The sequence below is a fragment of the Musa acuminata genome, chromosome BXJ2-5 (genome assembly GCF_036884655.1).
Source record: "Musa acuminata AAA Group cultivar baxijiao chromosome BXJ2-5, Cavendish_Baxijiao_AAA, whole genome shotgun sequence".
NCBI classification, from domain to species: Eukaryota; Viridiplantae; Streptophyta; class Magnoliopsida; order Zingiberales; family Musaceae; genus Musa; species Musa acuminata.
In genome coordinates, this window is record NC_088342.1 from 39,031,368 (window position 1) to 39,050,780 (window position 19,413).

The following is a 19,413-nucleotide window of genomic DNA, read 5'->3' on the forward strand; positions in this document are numbered from 1 at the left end:
TGGAATCGGACATCTGTTCGAAATCCAACGGCTTAGTCACAGCTTTGCGTCAGATTCACGGGTGTGGTGTAACGGAATGACTTCGAGATGGTTTGATGCCGGTCGCGAGCCTCGACAGTCTCGCCTCAGATTTCGACACGTATGCTAAGGTTGGCTGTCATCCGGCTCTGATGCCACGCAATCCAATCAGCACTCTCCACGTCATCATCCGAAAAAAGCTTTGAAAAATCATTTAACCACCTCCAGATCAGATCACCGGATGCTAAACAATAGTCGTGGAGACGACAGCACGTGACACGCGTTTCTCTATTTTGTAATGCATCTAAATTAGATGAGATTTTTCCAATTTCTATTCTCAAAAATTATGAAATGACATAATTACCCCCACCATATATTCTTTCTTCTATATATTTATTTATATATTTAAAATCAAAGATATTTTAACTTATTTCAAGAGTATAATTCAAAAGTAGACTTGGTGTTGTACAACTCAGGTGTTCGTTCATCCTTTCAAATCTTATACACCATAGCCTTTCTTGCATAGGCTGCCAACTAATTCGCCACCTTATTTGTTTATATATATATATAATCATAAGATATTTTAATGTTCTTTAAAAAGTCAAAATAATAATTTCTAAAGAGATTAATGACTTCCCACGTAGGTTCTAAGTATATCAACCACCTATTTTGTTGTGAATGATTGACTCATTCCTTTATTATTAGCATCACAAATTTATTGTTTTGAAGTTGTAAACCTTTAGTTAATTATGCCTAATTATATAGTTTATATTTAGAAAATAAAGAAAAATTTAAAATATATTAAAAAAATAATTAAACTAACTATCAAATGTGGAGGATATATTTGCTACACCAAAATTTAGAGCGACGAGGGATATATGTGTAATTTTGTTGACATTATGTTTTCTTCTTTTTCTCGTTGGATTGGAGGAGAGGCATCGCGATCTATCTATCTATCGTGAGGCGGTTCGACGGTTCCTGCACATTTTACAACCCTAGTTTGTTGGGGGTTGTCTGGAGGGGCGATCGATTCCCATCGATCCAAGGGCAGAGAGAGAGAAGAGAGAGAGAGAGAGAGAGAGAGGGGTGGGAGGAATGGGGGACTACCGTGGGCTCAACGTGCGGCGGGACCGAGGCGGGTGCTGCCCGCCGATGGATCTGATGCGGTCGGAGGCGATGCAGCTGGTTCGGATCATCGTCCCCGTCGAGTCCGCCCACCTTACCCTCTCCTACCTCGGCGACCTCGGCCTTTTCCAATTCAAAGATGTATGCCGGATCTTTAACGCTTTTCCTGGTTCAATTCCCGGTTGTTCTTTGGTTCCCGTCTGTTCGCTGCCGAATAATGAATGATCCGATCTCTGATTGCCTCTCTGATTCTGTCGGGGGTATGGGTTCTCCGCTGTGAGCGACGGCAAATCTTGAATAATTATACCTGAAAGTAAACAATCGTTGAATTTTCCTCCTCCTGACATCCCGTTTTCCAGATTCTTTCGTGTTTGACTCGGTGACCCCTGGATGAACGATCGTATGTTGGCAATTGGATCCTCCGAAGGTCCAGCTGATCTGATCTTTGGGGCATCTTAGAAACGTGTCTTTTCATCCATTTTCTTGAAATTACTTTGAGTTACTACATGTGTTGCTTCGCATGTCTGGAAAATAACTATTTGTCAAAGAATCGATTGCTTCAGGATGTGTGACAAAGCCTATCTGTCCCAGATTGCCACGACATATCTACCCTCGCCCTAAGGATGATTTCTTTTGCTGATACAAACTGGAAGGTTTTGACCCAGGCTTATTAATTATACCAGAATTGAGTATATTGAACAATGCAATCGCATCTTTCTTAATTAAAAGACTCTTCTGTTGTATCTTGATATCCTGACATTATCTTGGTTTACGTCCATGAACCTGCAGTTCTCTCTAAACTAGATTCTTTTCATCCATCTTTATTCAAAACGATTTAATTATGATGCTGGAAAATAAGTTGGTCTATATTTGTGTGTCATTACTTTGCCGCTTCATTTATTTCAGACTTTGCTTTTCAGCGAAATTTGCTAATATTGTTTATGCTACAAACTTTGGTGCTTTCCGCCCCTCTTTCTGTTGAGCACCATATTTCCTTGCACAAGTCTCTACTCTCTAAGACAAGAAAAAACTATTTCAGTTGACTATGAAATTCTTTTATTTTTTATTTTTTTTAAATTTAGCAGAGTCCTCCTAGCAGTCATACATTTACTATCTTGTAAGATTATAATTCATTTCTCAAAGTACTTTTTGATTGATAAGTATGTAGCATTCTTGCAAGATACAATTTACATATATACTGGAATTTCATCTATATTTCTAAATTTAGTTTAAGCTATAAAAAATGCACCAGTATGCGACACAAACAAAAAATATATTTTTGATAATTTACAACAATTATTTTCTTTTTAGTTTCTTCCATGATTTTTAATCAACAATATGAAACTTTGCTAATTTAGACTCTAAAATTGAAACTTTTCAAAAGTACAACAACAAGAAGCCATAATTTCTAGATATTTGGGAGTTTATACTTCTCTAAAGCATGAAACATTTATGTCATGGACTATTAACAATTTAAAGTTTTATTTTTCATCACATATATGCAAAATTTTAATTTTTTTTATCTAATATGAAACTGTTTCAGCTTAATGCAGATAAAAGTCCTTTCCAGCGGACATATGCTAACCAGGTACTGTCATTTCTTTTAGTTATCATCAGGATTTTCTTTGTAGATCTCATATTGTGTAATTCTTTTTCATCAGTTTGGAGTTTTCTTGGTTATTATTTGAGTTTGTGTACTTATTTGGGTGTGTTTGTTTTCATACTTAAGGGCTTCTGCATGAGTTATAAAATCCTTGTATAAAAGAACTACTTAGAATTCATATATGAATCTGATTATGTTCTCCAGCTTCATGATTTTTTCTTGCTCAAACTTTTGCAGTCAAGTGGCAAGCCACTCGTGTTAAATTATGTTGTAGTATTAGAATGTTACCGATATATGTTCTTTGCTTCAATAAGAAACCCTTTTATAGTTCGCCCTGTTGATTTTATGGTTGGAAATGTTATAGTGTTTTATATTTTATACTTACGATCATGGTTCGCATTACTGGTCCGTACCGGTGTACCGACCAACTGTTGGTATGGTATGTACTAAGCTTTACCGAACATACCAACACACAATACATTGGGGTGTACTGATGTACCCCTCATATCGGTCCTTTGTCGGATTGGTACGTACCACCCGTATCGAGCAGTATGCTTCGGTACATCAAACCTTACTTATGATATATCCGGCTTCTGATATGAACCAAAAGATCTCATAAACTTCTGATCAGCACTATGTTTTTGTCTGATGTTGGAAAAAGGGTTCTGCTTGCTTCCTGTGTCTGTCCTAGTCTGCCACTAGGGTTGGAAATGGTTCATTTCAAGATTGGATGTTGAAAATTGAAAATTTATATCCTTCCCACTTTTAATCAGTTGATATGAATTTGAAAACGATATGAAATGGATTCAAATTCCATTCTCATGATTGATTCTAGAAGATACAGGTACAAAAATGGATACACGATGGGTACATGTTCCAATAGGATCTAAGGAGAATTTGGAATTGGATATATCACCAACAAATAAGCAAGACACTAACCCAAACTTATGGTGTTTCTTGGATTGAAAAGGTATGTCCTAGCATACAAGGTTTCGCCGATACTATGTTCAGAGAGAGTTAATATATGCAACTTTACCCGGACAAATAAAGAGGCTATATTTGGGTTATGAATGAGTAACCTTGCCTTGGCACTAAGTTTCGTGCTCTCATGATATTTTATGGATAGGAAGACTTTGAAGCAAACCAGAACAGGAGAATGAGAACAAGACAGTATATTATGTTTAGAATTTAGCCAAATAGCACCTTTTTTCATGTCATTATATGTAAATTTAACATTGGGATGTTATTAAATTTTATGCATTTGAATATGAATGGAATGGAACCCATGTCATTTGTGGAAAATTTTCATGGGAGACTAACTTGGGTATGACTATGACATTTACTTAATGCATCTTCCAATCAAAAGTTTTGAACCATTGTTAATTCAATGGTATAGGTGCATATTTATTTTTTTTGTTTCACATGGTACTCATCTATGCCACTTACCCTTCTGATGCTGCCGATATTCTTTTCAAGAGAGTGATGTGGGCATTTTTAAATGATAAGTCAGTTTTCTACCTCTAACTACAACTACTGAAGTGCATATTCTAAAGTTCAAAATATTATTTCTTTTATGACATCTGCATAGTTGCATCAGAACCAATAAAGTTTTGGAAGTGTTGGACTGTTTTTCTGAGTCTATGCTTTGACATGGTTAAGTTTATGCTTGGACATTATAGCTTTAGCTACTTGTAATTGTTGTTGTTGTATTGTCATTACTAGAGTTTACTTGTTTTTCAGATCAAAAGATGTGGTGAAATGGCACGGAAGTTAAGATTGTTTAAAGAACAAATGGCAAAGGCAGGTATATCACATTCAGAAATGGCAATGACACAAACTCGTATTGATTTTGATGAAATGGAGGTAAATATGTTGTCGATTAAGTGCTATTTGTTTCTTTTCTTTCGTTTGACATGTAAATTCTATCCTTTGCATTGAGCTTTCTTACTTGTTACAGATAAAACTCGGAGAACTTGAGGCTGAGCTAATTGAAGTTAATTCAAACAATGAGAAGCTGCAAAGATCTTATAATGAATTACTGGAGTACATGTTAGTTCTCAAAAAGGTAAAGATTTCTTTCACTTGTACTGTGCCAAAAGTTACACAATACCCATTGCAATCCTTGTGTCAATGTGCTCTTTTGGTACCCTTATGTTCTTCATTTGATGTTCTTGTCATTCATGCACAAAATCTAAGTAAACTTTGGTGATTGTCACTTAAGTTTCACTATTGCACTAATATCAGCTTGTTCTGACATGGATTTATCAATACTACATTAAAATTCTAAAGTCCATCTGCATGATGACAATTAAAAGATAAATAAAGGAAGTTTGCATCATATGGGGGCAAATGGGAGACTAGCATGTGGGCTGTATGCGTTCAGGTAGTAATACGGAACATCATTCTGCATGTGTTTAATTATGATTTTTTGGCTCTTTGAACCAGTGTTTTTGTAGCTTCTTTCTCGGCTTGAGTTTGATGGGATTGCAGTGATTAATAAAGTAATAAGGAGAAGAAGAGCACTGATAGGATTTAGTGAAAACGCAGCAAGGGTTAGAACAGAAGCAGAGGAGAAGTGGAGAAGTGAATATTCTCATAGTTTTTCTTCTATTTGTCTTTTCTGATGGTTACCAATCGATGCCCTGCATGACAAATTATAATTGAAGTATTGGACTTGTAGCACTCCCGTCTCAGGCTGGTTCCTGTCCAGCTTACCACTGCTGGTAGCAATTGACAGAAAAATAGTAAAACTATAGAAAAATAGCCATGAAAACAAAAAAGTGCTCTACAAACTTGTAACCTTCTAATCGCTGCCGTAGGCAAAGGTTACAAGCAAAGGCCTTATTATCCTTTTCATGACCCACGCATGCTACCTGGAGTAAGAAGAGACAAGCAATGTGATTTCTCAGAAAAAGTTATGGCGGATGACCTTTTTATTTTTTTAACTAAATTGTGTGGTTAAATCATTGTCAGGGATACACACTTTTTTGAATTTTGTTTAATGCAATTATTTTGGGCAGCTTGAAGCCTTGAACAATATACCGAGATAATTGACTGGTTGGATCACAATCAAATGAATTGGATGATCTCTGGGTCCTTGCTTGATCTGCATGTTTTGCCTGTACAGGCACTATAAAATAATTTTCAGAGGCTATCAGTATCTTTGCCTTTGTTTATAGCTTAATTTCAGAGCATGAACAAAGTTGAGTCAGATATCTTATTAGCAAAGGCAATCAACATTTGGTGTCCTTAAAGTTCCTATTCCTCGTTCTCTTATGTTATAAATTTCTTTATTGAACACTTGAAAGTTGAAAGGGGCTCATTGAATTTTAGTTGATAAGGTAGTTTGATTACTTTGATACTATAATTTAAAGTGGACATGCTATGCCACGGAGTAGTATAATTTAAGGTGTGCATTTTTTCATTGCATATTGGTGAAGAATGACAGAGTGTATCAAACTCTTTCATTTGATGAATATGTTTGGGAAGGGTTTCATTTAAAGATGAATGGCTTGTTTGAATACGTGGAAAAGAATTCAACGGTACTGCTCTGGTTATGATTTGGTGAGAATACAATGATGTGTTCTGTGTACACATTTCATTATGTTTATCTGGTAATGAACTTATGCTGTATGTAGGATCTTATGAGATTCTCCAATTTCTTGATATAGCTAATTTAAAAAGAGAAGATAAACTACTGATGTTATTTCCATTTGGTGTTTGATGTTTGAAAATGCAATCGTTCATTAAAGATGTGCAAAATGGTTGCATTTATGGAAATTTTCCCTTACATCTTCATCTTTTGAATCTGGATTCCCAGTGGTTTCCTGTTAAAACTTACTAGCAAATTGACTTTTTAAGTTTCTCAAATGCATTATATGCCTTATTTTCAGGCTGGTGAGTTTTTCTACTCAGCCCAAAGTAGTGCTACAGCCCAGCAAAGAGAAATCGAGGCACGTCAAACTGGAGATGGTTCTCTTGATAGCCCTTTGTTGTTGGAACAAGTATTATGACTTATCTTCCTGTGATTTGCTCTTTGGTTTTTGAAATAGTAAGTAACTCCTCGAAATATTATTGCTCAGGAGATGCTTACAGATCCAGCAAAGCAAGTAAAGCTTGGCTTTGTTAGTGGACTTGTGCCCAAGGAGAAGGCAATGGCTTTTGAAAGAATTTTGTTTCGTGCTACTAGGGGCAACATGTATCTAAGACAAGCTGCAGTTGATGATCCTGTTATTGACCCAATTTCAGGAGAAAAGGTCAGCCTCATCACAGAAAGTCTAAGAATAATACTGCGTTAAGAATGCAGATTGTCTTTCCCAAATTAATTAGAGTTCTGTTGGCCTATTAATAATTGATCAGCAAATACTTATAGGTGATGGAACTTAAACATGACTTATCTAACATGGTTATTTGATGAACTTCACTTAAATATCATCAATATGTGCCTATATGTTTTCTCATGCTTCTGGTCTGCAGATTGCCAAAAATGTATTTGTTGTCTTCTACTCTGGGGAAAGAGCAAAGACCAAAATTCTAAAGATATGTGAGGCTTTCGGAGCAAATCGATATCCATTTACAGATGACATAGGAAAACAAATGCAGATGATATCTGAGGTTTGCATCTGATCAACGTACTGTATTTTATGCTAAATGCCAGTGTAGTGTCTCACTCTATGATATTAAGTTCTCTATGCATTTATTTCTCTTCAATAAATTATGAAGTCTACTTCATGTGGAGCCCTAACGTGCATGGCATTGTCTATTTCTTTGATACGTTTTCTTTGTCTTTTCTTCTTTGACATTGCTTTTCCCTTAAACATTGTTTAATAAAATTGCTTTATCATTTTGTGATGTTAATTACAATTTTGATTGCTGCTGACATGGATATACGGTCTAGAATACTGGAATCAAGAATTTTTTGTAGGACTGGTAGGCAAGATGGTATGTGATTTTAATGATCTTAATTGCTCTTACATTCTGAATTTCTTGTAAAGTTGTTCTACGGTTGGGTCCAAGGCCTACTACTGATCAAAATGTGGAGTGTTTGTCACGTAAAGTTAAGTCCGGAAGTTTACTAACCTACTTTTCTATGCAGAATGTGGCATTGGCGCCATGTTTTATCAGTCATCTAATTATGAACAGTATTTGTATTATCCTGACCACTTGCTGTCCTTACTGGTATCTTGACAGATTTTGATATTCCATATTGTACGTGGTAATTGTCTCTAATTATATAGATAGATATTATTTCTGATGTTCTGCTTGAAAGTGACATGTATACATGTAAATATTTCTTGTGAGTTTCTTGAACTGACAATTAAAGTTGGTTTTAAACATTGTGCATAGCATACAATGCATCAGTCTGCTAACTAATATGTCATAGATGACAGAACTAATGGGTTATCTGTTTCCATGAAGATTCACAACAGGAACAGTAGTTACATCAGAATCATACTTTATGAACTCTTCTTTTTTACTTTCTTACGTTGATTTATAAATTTCTAGGCCTTAATTTTTTTGAATTACAGGATGTTTTAATGCTCTTTGGCATTTCTAATTTCTAAATCTGTTGTATTCGTTATATATGATAAAGTTATGTTAATTTTTTTTAAAATTTTTACAGGTTCAGTTGATAGGAAAACTGCTTTCTTGCAAATATTCTACATAATCTTTTTGAAATCTGATGATGTCTGTAACTATCCTCAGTTGTCATATGCTTGCTGGAATTTCTACTGCTCTTTTGTGTCACTAGCAATCAGACTCATTCAGTTTCAGCTTAACATGAAGCTTTTTTTTATTCAGGTTTCTGGGAAAATCACTGAGCTGAAGACAACTATAGATCTTGGGATGCTTCATCGTGATAACATACTGAAAAATATTAGCTATCAATTTGAGCAGTGGAATAACTTGGTCAGTATGTAACTTCTCTTTTTTAATTTGTCACTAAATTAGTAAGAGACAGTGCTGAACCTTACCACCATGATAAGGTATATATATCCTTTATAAGCTTGAATGACCAGGGTTTAGATTATGCAAATAGGCTTCCTGCCTGCAGGGATAAGGCTGCTTAAAGTGACCTTTTCTAGATCCCAGATAGGTGGAATCCTCATTAACTGGGTCACCTTTTTATTTTTTTACAACTGAGTGAGAAACTTTTATTTTATGTTTGTTATAATACAGAATAAACTCCCACCCATCACCTTAATCTGCTATTTAGAGAAATTGTCAGAAAACATTCCATAGTGGGATTTCCTTGTGCACTGTAATGAAAATCGTTGACATCCGATATGTAAACTATTCCAGGTAAGGACAGAGAAAGCTATTTATCACACTCTAAACATGCTCAGCCTTGATGTGACAAAGAAATGTTTAGTTGCTGAGGGTTGGAGCCCTGTTTTTGCAACAAGTCAGGTATTTCATCCTAATTTCTATCTTTTTGCATTTATCTATACACGATATAGACAAATTTTTAAGTTCTGTATGGTTTTTTGTGAGGCATAATCTTTAAATCAGGCTCTTTATCACAGATTCAAGATGCATTGCAGCGAGCTACATATGATAGCAACTCCCAAGTCGGTTCCATTTTCCAGGTTCTCCATACAAAAGAATCTCCACCTACTTACTTCCAGACAAACAAATTTACTTCTGCTTTTCAAGAAATTGTTGATGCTTATGGGTGAGTACTTTACATAAATGAAAGAGATATAGCTGTAAACTTTTATGCTTATGCACTAAGTATAATCACCTATCTTTCTGTTGGTATTGAAAATTGTTTAAATAACAAGTGGATATTCTCTACCATTGAACCTCACATAGTACAACATTTATAGTTAAATCAAGAGCAATTAAATCTCCATTTCTTGTTACTAGTAGGTTTTTTTGAGATGCTCCTCGACTTCTTCATATGTCAGTAATGCTTATCTGACTTACCATCTTCAACCATGACATCTATTCTCTTTTGAACGTGATTGACATCTTAAATGTTAACATTTTTTTCCTCGTCTTCTATTTGAACCACAATTCTTATTGCAAATCGGTGGTTGCAAGGGGAGAAATCTACAAGAATTTAATTAATTCTACGTTAATTTTCATTTTTTTTCTTTGGCTTTTAATATCGATTATAAATTATCATTTTGATTTTAGGTACATTGTGTTTCTTCTTTTCTAGGGTTCCAATTTATACACAATTGTCTTATGAAGTTACTCATCTTGTACAACAAACAAGTATAAGAATGTAGTTTTATGTTTTTATCACTTTTTAGGTTGTAGAACCTGGATTTGATAGGTATTGCCCATATGGGGTGTCAGTCTTCAAAATTCAATTTATTTATTTTAGACGGATATGACAAGGATCGAGGTATAGCATGACGACACATGCGTTAAGCTTGCTAATTCTGAGGTTACTTCATCTTCTAGAGTTTTGTAGATGTGTCTGTCATGCCAGCTTTGTTTTGGTCTAATATTGCTGCTGGTTTCAGGACTGATTCTACATTGTAGTTTGTGGATTGATTTGAACTTTCTTGAGAGCTTGTGCAGATCGACCCTGAACAACATATTGCAATATCAATCCACTAGTTAGTGGAGGACCAATACACAAAGGAGTATGCAAGATGAGATGGAAAATGATGTTTGAATATCATTGTAATAAGCCTCTAACATGGTTAACTAATCTTAGTAGTCATACCTTTTGTACTGAATTTTTTTTGTACATATTTTTTTTTTAATTTCGATAGCTGTTTCTATTCCACAGTATAATTGATTAAATGCTTGGCTTTTCTTTTCTTGTGCTATTTCTTTTGCATGGAGAGTATCTATTCTTTTTGAATTTCGTGGTTCATGAATCCTTCTGATCAAGTCATGGGCTACGAGTGCCTTAAGCTAGGTCTAGACTGCAGTCTGTTTTCACATATGTTATCGGTGTTTGCCCATGCCAGTATGTGTGCCTGTTGCTGCATGCACCGAACAGACCTTCACATATGTTATCACTGCTGGTCCATGCCAGTATGTGCCTGTTGCTGCATGCACTGGACAGACCAGCACAGTGATTTTTGGTCATATGTGCATTTTCATGATGGGGTCCAGCATGCAGGATGGATTAGCATAGAATGGTCAAATAAATCTTGCTTTCATGTTTCTTTTCCTACCATTGTTACTTGATTGGCGCTTTTCTTTATACAGTAAAGATGCTCTGTGTTTCTAGAAGTTTTTTTATTTTGTTTTATCATGTGACATTGGAACAGTGGAATGTGAAGTTGTGAACCACCTAAGAGCATAAATTTTGGTGTTTATTACTTGCCATTCGAATCTTAAAGTTCATGCATATTTGCAGGATTGCTAAATACCAAGAGGCAAATCCTGGTGTCTACACTATTGTTACATTTCCTTTCTTGTTTGCGGTCATGTTTGGTGACTGGGGTCATGGTATGTGCTTATTACTTGCAACGTTGATGCTTATATTCCGAGAAAAGAAACTATCTTCTCAAGTGAGCTCTCACCTCTTCTAGCATTTGTTTACATGCTTTAGTTTTAGAACTTTCTAATTTCTCTTTTTCTGTTCTTAAATTCTTTCTTTTGTTGTTTTCTTAAATTGGCAATTGTGGGTGTAAAGTATTTTAACATGTACCAACAACAACAACAACAATAAAGCCGTAAATCCGAATTATTTGGGGTCGACTATATGGATCTTTTATCGTCATTGAGAACTATAAAAAGTTGTATGTTTAGTTAAATTTAGAATACTTAGATCTTTATTTATAGTTTTTATTAAAGTCTTTTTAAGTCTTCCTCTACCTCTCCTCATATCATTAACATTAATCATTTTACCTTTTCTAAGAACTGCATCTTGAGATCTCCTAAGTACATGCCCATATTATCTTAAATGATTTTCTTTCATCTTATTCTCTATCAAAGCAATACCTAGTTGTTTACGAATAAAAGTATTTCTTTTCCTGTCTTTCCTAGTAATTGCGCATATCTATTTTAACATTCTTATCTCGATAACACAAACCTTTTGTGTATGTTGTTTCATAGTTGCCTAACACTCGGATCTATAAAGCATTGTTGGTCTCATAACTATCTTATAAAATTTTTCTTTTAATCTCAAAGTCATCCGATAGTCACATAAGACTCCTGATGCCCCTCGCCATCTTAATCATCCTGTTTTCACTCTATGAATAATATCTCAAAGGTATCCAATGATCATCGAATATTTTAACATGTACTTGTGATACTAAATTTACACAATTCTAGTTCTCAATTTTTTTTTTCTTGTCATGTTTGGTCGCTTATATTTGTGTGGAGTTTGACAATCAAACTGTTATACTGCCACATTTCATTATCTACATCTACAAACTTGAAGCAGCATCCTGAATAACACCTGATAATCATGTTCATTTAATATTTGAATTAAAACTTGAAAGATGCTTGTGTTGGATGATTGTCTCTCTTGTGCTAACATAAATTGCTGATTTTTTTGATTTTTTTTACTATAAAATTAAAGTTCTCTCTGATGCTTTTATGGAAGGAAAGAAATTTACCAGTATATTTACATATAAAGGATAATTTCTAAATAGTTTTATCCTTAAGGAGGCCTTGCAATTGGCAGAGTTATGCATTTATTTTGCTGTTTCTTCAAATGATTCTTTAGAAAAGTGTCTTTTAAGTTTTTTCCTTCTACACTTTATAGGAATTCAAAAATTGGATAGCTAAAGAAATTGTGTTTAGACTGAAGCTATATTATGAGTTCTTTTGTATGGGGTCTCAAACTAGTATCTAGTTTAAAGCTTCATCTTGAGGTTTCGATGGTAGAATGTGAACCAAGATTCACAATTCAGAATCACGATCGTATATTATATATATATATATGTATATGTATATATATATATGTATGTATATGTATACATACATATATACATATACATATACATATACATATATATGTATATGTATGTATACATATATACATACATATATAAATATATATATATATATATATATATATATATATATATATATATATATATATATATATATATATATATATATATATATATATATATATATATATATATGTTGGAACTTTCTATACGAGCTTGTCTATTGGCTAAAGTTTTCTTTAAGAATGTTTTATGATCAATATTTATCTGACTCACTAGAAAATTTGAGTCTGCAGGAAGCTTTTCTAGACACTGTTGGATGAATATCTGCTTGTAATTTGCATATATTATTTTTTGTAACACCCTTCCTCGACAGTCATCAAAAGAAAGATTTTCTATTATCAACTTTTGATTTTGTAGAGCTGAATATGAAGCTCTATTAAATTAAATACTATTTTTGATGGTGACCCTCCCTGCATTCCGCGTTAGCAGGAGCCTGCACTGAGTTTGTCCCTTTCTAAAAAAGGATATTGAAAACTTGGCTTGAGCTTTCTGTCAATCACCCTTTTGGTAGATTATTCCTTGTGAGTTTGTTTTATTGTTCTTTTTTGGGTTCTTATATCAGATCTTGCTCGACAATATTTTCTAATGCAAAAACTATTGAGTCTTTAATATTTGATTCTTTGACCTCAATCTTTAGCACATTCTACTCTTCATTTGCTGGTACTGTTAAAATTGGAATTTCAGTACCCATGTTTCTCTAATTTGCATCTTTCCTAGCACAGAGGAAGCTTCTTGTTTGGAATCATGGGTTTCACACAACAAAGTCCAGGTTATGTATACGCAGAAGGGGTAACTCGTTTCCTGGTAATGAGGATCAAAGGATCCTGTCTAATGCAGTTGATTTGGAATGAATGAACCAGGTCTGTCACAATTCATTAGGTTTGTTCACCCGGGGACAAGCCAATAACAATGTATATATAGGTCTGTATCGATGGACTTCAATTTGTTGTTGAACCTAACCAGCAATGAACAAGTCACACTGTATGTAGAATATTTGGTCTATTTCACCTACATATCTAGCAGAAATGAACACTAAATTTTTTTGACAAGGACATCGGGTAATGGTAATGCTGCTAGTCTAATGTCTATAACCTTTAGTCCATTTCACCTACACAAGCTTGTATCTAGCAATATAGAACTTTCGTTTTATGCCAGTAGGATTTTGCTATGTTAATGTTGCTAGTCTTATCTTGTTATGCACATAAATGAGATTTCCCAGGATTTAGATCTACTGATCGTAATTTGTATATAGTTCTCTATTGAGTCTATTGACCACTGCTGGCTGTGTATTTTTATTGAATTCATTATTTGAATTCGTTCTTCTGTTAAAAAATGCATCTGGTGTCATGGTATCCTAGTATGCTCTCACGGTATTTTCTGGTGTTTTCTTTTTGAAGCACATTATTTTTTTTACAGGACGAGTGTTAATACATTGGTAAAGTTGCTTCTTTGTTACTTGGGTGACTAGTCCTTGAGTTACGGAAACAATCTCTTTACTCATAGAGGGTAAAACCACGTGTTGACCCTCTCCGGTAGCCTAGTGCATTGGCTTTGCCCTTCTATTCATTATTTTGTTAGCCTAAAACCCTGTTTCTAGTCACACCATCATTCATGATCTTGTTTCTTGATATCTTTAGATTTACTGTTCTGTCTAGCCAACTTCTAGAAACTGCTTTAGCACAGGGAATTAAGTCTTTTATTTTGTGCAGAAACTTGGTGACATTATGGAGATGATGTTTGGTGGCCGTTATGTGATTTTGATGATGGCATTATTCTCAATTTACACTGGATTGATCTACAATGAATTCTTCTCTGTCCCATTTGAGATGTTTGGTCGGTCTGCCTATGCATGTCGTGATCTTTCATGCAGGTATGTCATCATGCAGTTAGCTCTCCATTTATTTAATTCGAAATCATATGGTGGTTATTGTTCCTGTTAATAGGGATGCTACTACAGAAGGCTTGGTTAAAGTGAGAGAAGCCTACCCATTTGGTGTGGATCCCAAATGGCATGGCAGCAGAAGTGAGTTACCATTCCTTAACTCGTTGAAGATGAAGATGTCTATCCTTCTTGGAGTCGCACAAATGAACCTTGGCATTATTTTGAGTTATTTCAATGCAAAGTTCTTCAGTAACAGTATCAATACCTGGTAATTTCTTATTTCAGTTGTCTTTAAGGTGTGTGTAACTTGTAGTGTGAATCAATAATTCAACACTCGCTATCTTTGTATGTATCTGAATATTTATTAGCAATTAGTAGTGTTATTGCCTTTACAAGTCATCTTATAGTGATTATCTCACTAGTTTTAGGTGATTTCTATTTTGATATATGAAATCAAAAGGACTTTTGACATGTTTGTTGACTTTTTGATGTCTATTACTCAAATTGAAAATTCAGTATGCCAGCAATCTTTACCGTAGTGCTAAAAATGTCGTCATGTTTTGCCACCTTTGGGAAGGTTGTCAGATTATGTTTGCAGACCAGTATAACTGTAAATATCTAACAGAGATAGCACCCTCTTGCTACCAATCTTGACAGAAAATTTGAAATCTTTTTATTTTGTACGAAACATTTACCGTTGTGTTCTTAAATAATACAGCTTATGTGCAAGATCTTTGCATGTTGTATCTTGATATCAGGATTTTTATTGCATTGTTGAATTTAATTTTTACCATTACAAGAGTGTAAGCAAAGTTTTAGGATAATGAGGTATATTAGACTAGGACTTATCAGTAGTTATGTCACTTCTATAATGCAAAATTAATATTAGCTCCAAAGTGTACCTAGTGATAAAATCTGTGCTAGAAAGATCCTGTTGGTGACTAAAAATTGATTTTGTAGTCATCACTATTTCTGGTTAATAGTCTTCTAATTTTCCTTCCTCTGCCTATTAATTTTGTTTCAGGTATCAGTTCATTCCGCAGTTGATCTTTTTGAACAGTTTGTTCGGATACCTTTCACTCCTCATAATTGTAAAATGGTGTACTGGATCACAAGCAGATCTGTACCATGTAATGATATACATGTTTCTTAGTCCAACAGATGATTTAGGTGAGAACCAGCTATTTCCTGGTCAGAAAACACTTCAGGTTAGTCCTTTGCATTTCACTTTCCTGTTATCTTCATGTTGGCCAACATACTCACCAAGTTCCCAGTTTGGATGAATGAATACTAATTATTTTTCATTGTGTTTCCAGCTTGTGTTGCTCCTTCTGGCCCTTATTTCAGTTCCCTGGATGCTATTTCCAAAGCCCATTCTTTTGAGGAAGCAACACAATGAGGTATTTTGAAAATTTCCCTAGTCTCTTGTTCTGTTTTTTTTTTGCTTGTTCTGATTATTTGTATTTTTTGATAATTCAGAGACACCAAGGTCAATCATACACCATGCTCCATAACACCGAAGAGTCACTAGAGATTGAGGAAGATCATGATTCACATGACCATGAGGAGTTTGAGTTCAGTGAAGTTTTTGTCCACCAACTGATACACACTATAGAATTTGTCCTTGGAGCAGTCTCGAATACTGCATCATATCTTCGTCTATGGGCCCTCAGGTATACATCACATTAGGACATTCCATATTAGTTCGCCCAAGTAATGATCCTGACCTTTGCCATGATGTGGCTGCAAGTTTTCTTCATCACTCGTCATGCATCATTTTTCACATGAATTTCGCTGTTTTGATTTGGTTAAACGATGACTGTTCTCAACTTATTCTTCACCGATGATGGTGTTATATTCCATTTTATCTGCACTAATTGTCAGATTTGGCTCTTGCTCTACTGCTTTAGTCTAGAACTACAGAGATTAAAGCAGATTTTAATCTTGCACTACTGATTTATGTTATAAACTAAGATTTCTAGTGTGAGGTATAAAATGCTTTTTAAATTTAACAACACTAGTTTAGGAAATGATAGGTGAGGTAAAATAGATTGCTTAAGAAATACTGCCGCTATTCTCACATTCTATCATTATGAACAAATAATTAGAGTTTCAAATGGATACTGCAGCTGTTGTTTCTGTCATAATTTTCTCGAGTTTAAAGACATTTTGCTGTGTACAAGTAAGAATGTTCGCATCTAGGAAAATAATCGCATTGGTATTAACTGTCTGGGATGAGTATGTTGAGCTCGGTGTGAGTACCATTATGAGGAATAATTAATAATAAGAATCCAGTGTGTCGAAGAGACGTGTGAGTACATTTTCTAAGGTCAGATGGACGTGTCCAAAGATGATCATCTGCGCTGATGATAGAGCCTTAAGTCAACTTAGTAAATTGTCAGAAGATATGATTCTCGTAGTAGTACTATAGGAGATTTACCTTTAATAGAGTTGAGCAAATGCTTTTTTCTTGTGTCTGGGCAGGTAACCTACTCATGTTGATAATCTGTCTCTTTTTTGCAGTCTTGCCCATTCAGAACTGTCTAGTGTGTTCTACGAGAAGGTTCTTCTTCTTGCTTGGGGGTAAGTCCCTCTACTCTGTAGTTGATATTTAGTTGCTTGTATGCCCACTGTGCTTTGACTGAAGGAGCTGGCTGTGGATCAGATTCAACAATATCGCCATTCTCATCATTGGCATCGTCGTGTTCGTCTGTGCTACTATCGGTGTTCTACTTGTGATGGAAACATTAAGTGCATTCTTGCACGCATTGAGGCTTCACTGGGTGGAGTTCCAGAACAAGTTCTACGAGGGAGATGGATACAAGTTCGCCCCATTCTCATTCGCACTGCTTACCGATGAGGAAGACTGAAAAGAGTGGTTTTGATCTTGTTGCTTAATATGTAGATTTCTGCTCGAATTTAGCAATTCTTGTTCTTCTGTCTTGCTCGGGAGACAAATGTAAAACCGTGATGTGTTCTCGTTCCACGAGCGTATCATAACGACAGATGGGTCGTAGTTTCCTTGCAATATGATATGATCACGACGAAACCATTTATTTCTTGATAAATAATTAATTGAAAACATCAGATGATGTAACGTTTCCCTATCCATATAATAAGTGAGTATTCATCTGGTTTCTTGAATCACCTGTTATTGTTTCTCATCTCAATCTCATCTACTTGATGGCTTTCTGCTGGAGTTTTAAAAATCCGAAGGATGGCTATCATACGACACTGACTCGACTTGTGGTTTCGTGGTGTGTACCAGAATTATGTACATGTTTTGTTGGAACCGTGGTGATTCGAACTGGTTGATTGGAACTATCATCACCATGGAAGGTATTTATGCCAAACTTATTCGAATAAATAGTATGGTTTTTGTTATGGGTGCCAAAATGACCTTTAAAAGGCTTTTCTTCTCGCCGTTGGCTCCTCGTCGTCACGGATAGTCGGCAGAAACGACGTAGCGAGGATGAGGATACGAAGACCATCCGGTCTGCTTACCTAAGCCGGGCCCACATGATAAAATTGGCTCCAAATAAATTTTTTAGGGTGTCGGATCCCTCGTTTTCGTCTCTTATTCTCACATGTGGGTGAACGGAATCGAGGGATGGAAAGCGCAGATCCTTTTTGTTTTTTCCTTGTCTTTTATCTCATTGCGGTGAACGAACGAAATCGAGAGATGAAGAGAGGTGGAAACGATAGACTGATCCCAAAAATAATGTTTACACAATTTATTTCCTCTTTTTTTTTTTTGTTTAAACGCTACCTTCTTGTCACAAACGGAGACCTTTCGGTGAGGTAACCTCCTTGTCACTCGAGGACAAAACGGCCCCAAAAAGATCCTTTTTGGGAGGGAATTCTTCGTTTTCCCGTTATCTTATTCTCACTTCTGGTGAGGGGACTTATCGTATTCATCGCCGCCGTCTTCTTTCTTCTCCATAGTCCATTCAGCCGCCGGCGTCCACTCTCCCTCACCTCCGTTTCTCTTCCTGTCCCAGGGTGCTGCCTCCCGTCGGCTACCGCGTCCGCCGTCCAAAGCTACCTCGTCCCACCGTTTGCCGTCGTCGGCCGGAATTGGCCCCATCCAACACCATTGTGTCCGGCTTCGTATCCGCGCTCTCCGTCTCCCAGCTCGGTTACGGAGGAGAAGCCGGCGGCGGCTGGCAGTGGAGGTGGTGGACGGGCGGTGGGGAGGGAGGAGCGGGAAGAAGGCTTAACAAAAAGAAAATAATTATAATTACATATAATTAATTATCATTATCGGAAAGGGAGAAAAATGACATGGCCGTTCGACCCCACCCAACTCCTACCAACCTAAACCGAGGGTGCAAAGACCGTCCGTCGGCGAGCTTACCGAATGCCGCTTAGATGACAAAACGGGCGAAAATTATTTTTTGTTGTTGTAAAATCCTTCGTTTTCTGTGTTCCTATACCCACCGAAGGTGACCAGAATCGGAACATGGTCCTCCGGTGGTGCGGTTTCTGGCCCGATCCTGTATCCGAGTTTATAAGGTGACACGGCTCGACCGAGCACTAATCTTAAAGCAACTGTCGGGTCACCAGGCTCGACCCGACCACTGCCACACTTGGGAGAACTCTCGTGAGGTTACCGTACAACACTTAGATGACAAAAAAAGGACCAAAAAATATTTTTTTGGGCGTCAAATCCTCTGTTTTCGCCGTTCCTATCGTCACCGGACGTGAGCAGAATTCTAAGATATTACTCTTAAGGGAGCCCACGTAGCATGTAGATGAGCTCGTAAGATGACACGTGTCTGCGCACGAATCTTAAGCAGCTACGTCTCGAACAGAAATGTAATCATAAGGCTGACATGGCAGGTAAC

The 19,413-nt window shown here is 36.0% G+C and overlaps 1 protein-coding gene across 1 annotated transcript; it reads left to right on the top strand.

Annotated features, from left to right (window-relative positions):
• Nucleotides 1–946: 946 nt before the first annotated feature.
• On the top strand, nucleotides 947–17,713 carry LOC103985815 (V-type proton ATPase subunit a3). The gene is made up of 18 exons (XM_009403656.3): nucleotides 947–1,284; nucleotides 2,687–2,731; nucleotides 4,487–4,609; nucleotides 4,704–4,811; nucleotides 6,640–6,750; nucleotides 6,829–7,002; nucleotides 7,223–7,360; nucleotides 8,549–8,656; nucleotides 9,050–9,157; nucleotides 9,274–9,422; nucleotides 11,076–11,229; nucleotides 14,394–14,554; nucleotides 14,628–14,834; nucleotides 15,591–15,774; nucleotides 15,883–15,966; nucleotides 16,046–16,239; nucleotides 17,090–17,149; nucleotides 17,232–17,713. The coding sequence occupies exons 1-18, from the start codon at nucleotides 1,114–1,116 to the stop codon at nucleotides 17,434–17,436; spliced, it is 2,484 nt and encodes an 827-aa protein (XP_009401931.1). The 5' UTR covers nucleotides 947–1,113; the 3' UTR covers nucleotides 17,437–17,713.
• The last annotated feature ends 1,700 nt before the right edge of the window (nucleotides 17,714–19,413 follow it).

Bases quoted from the DNA above. Each gene is read 5' to 3' on its own strand.
- LOC103985815 (XM_009403656.3), top strand. From the start codon at position 1,114: ATGGGGGACTACCGTGGGCTCAACGTGCGGCGGGACCGAGGCGGGTGC. The intron at 8,657-9,049 runs GTCAGTATGTAA...AAACTATTCCAG, and splicing joins TTGAGCAGTGGAATAACTTG to GTAAGGACAGAGAAAGCTAT. The intron at 9,158-9,273 runs GTATTTCATCCT...TCTTTATCACAG, and splicing joins CTGTTTTTGCAACAAGTCAG to ATTCAAGATGCATTGCAGCG.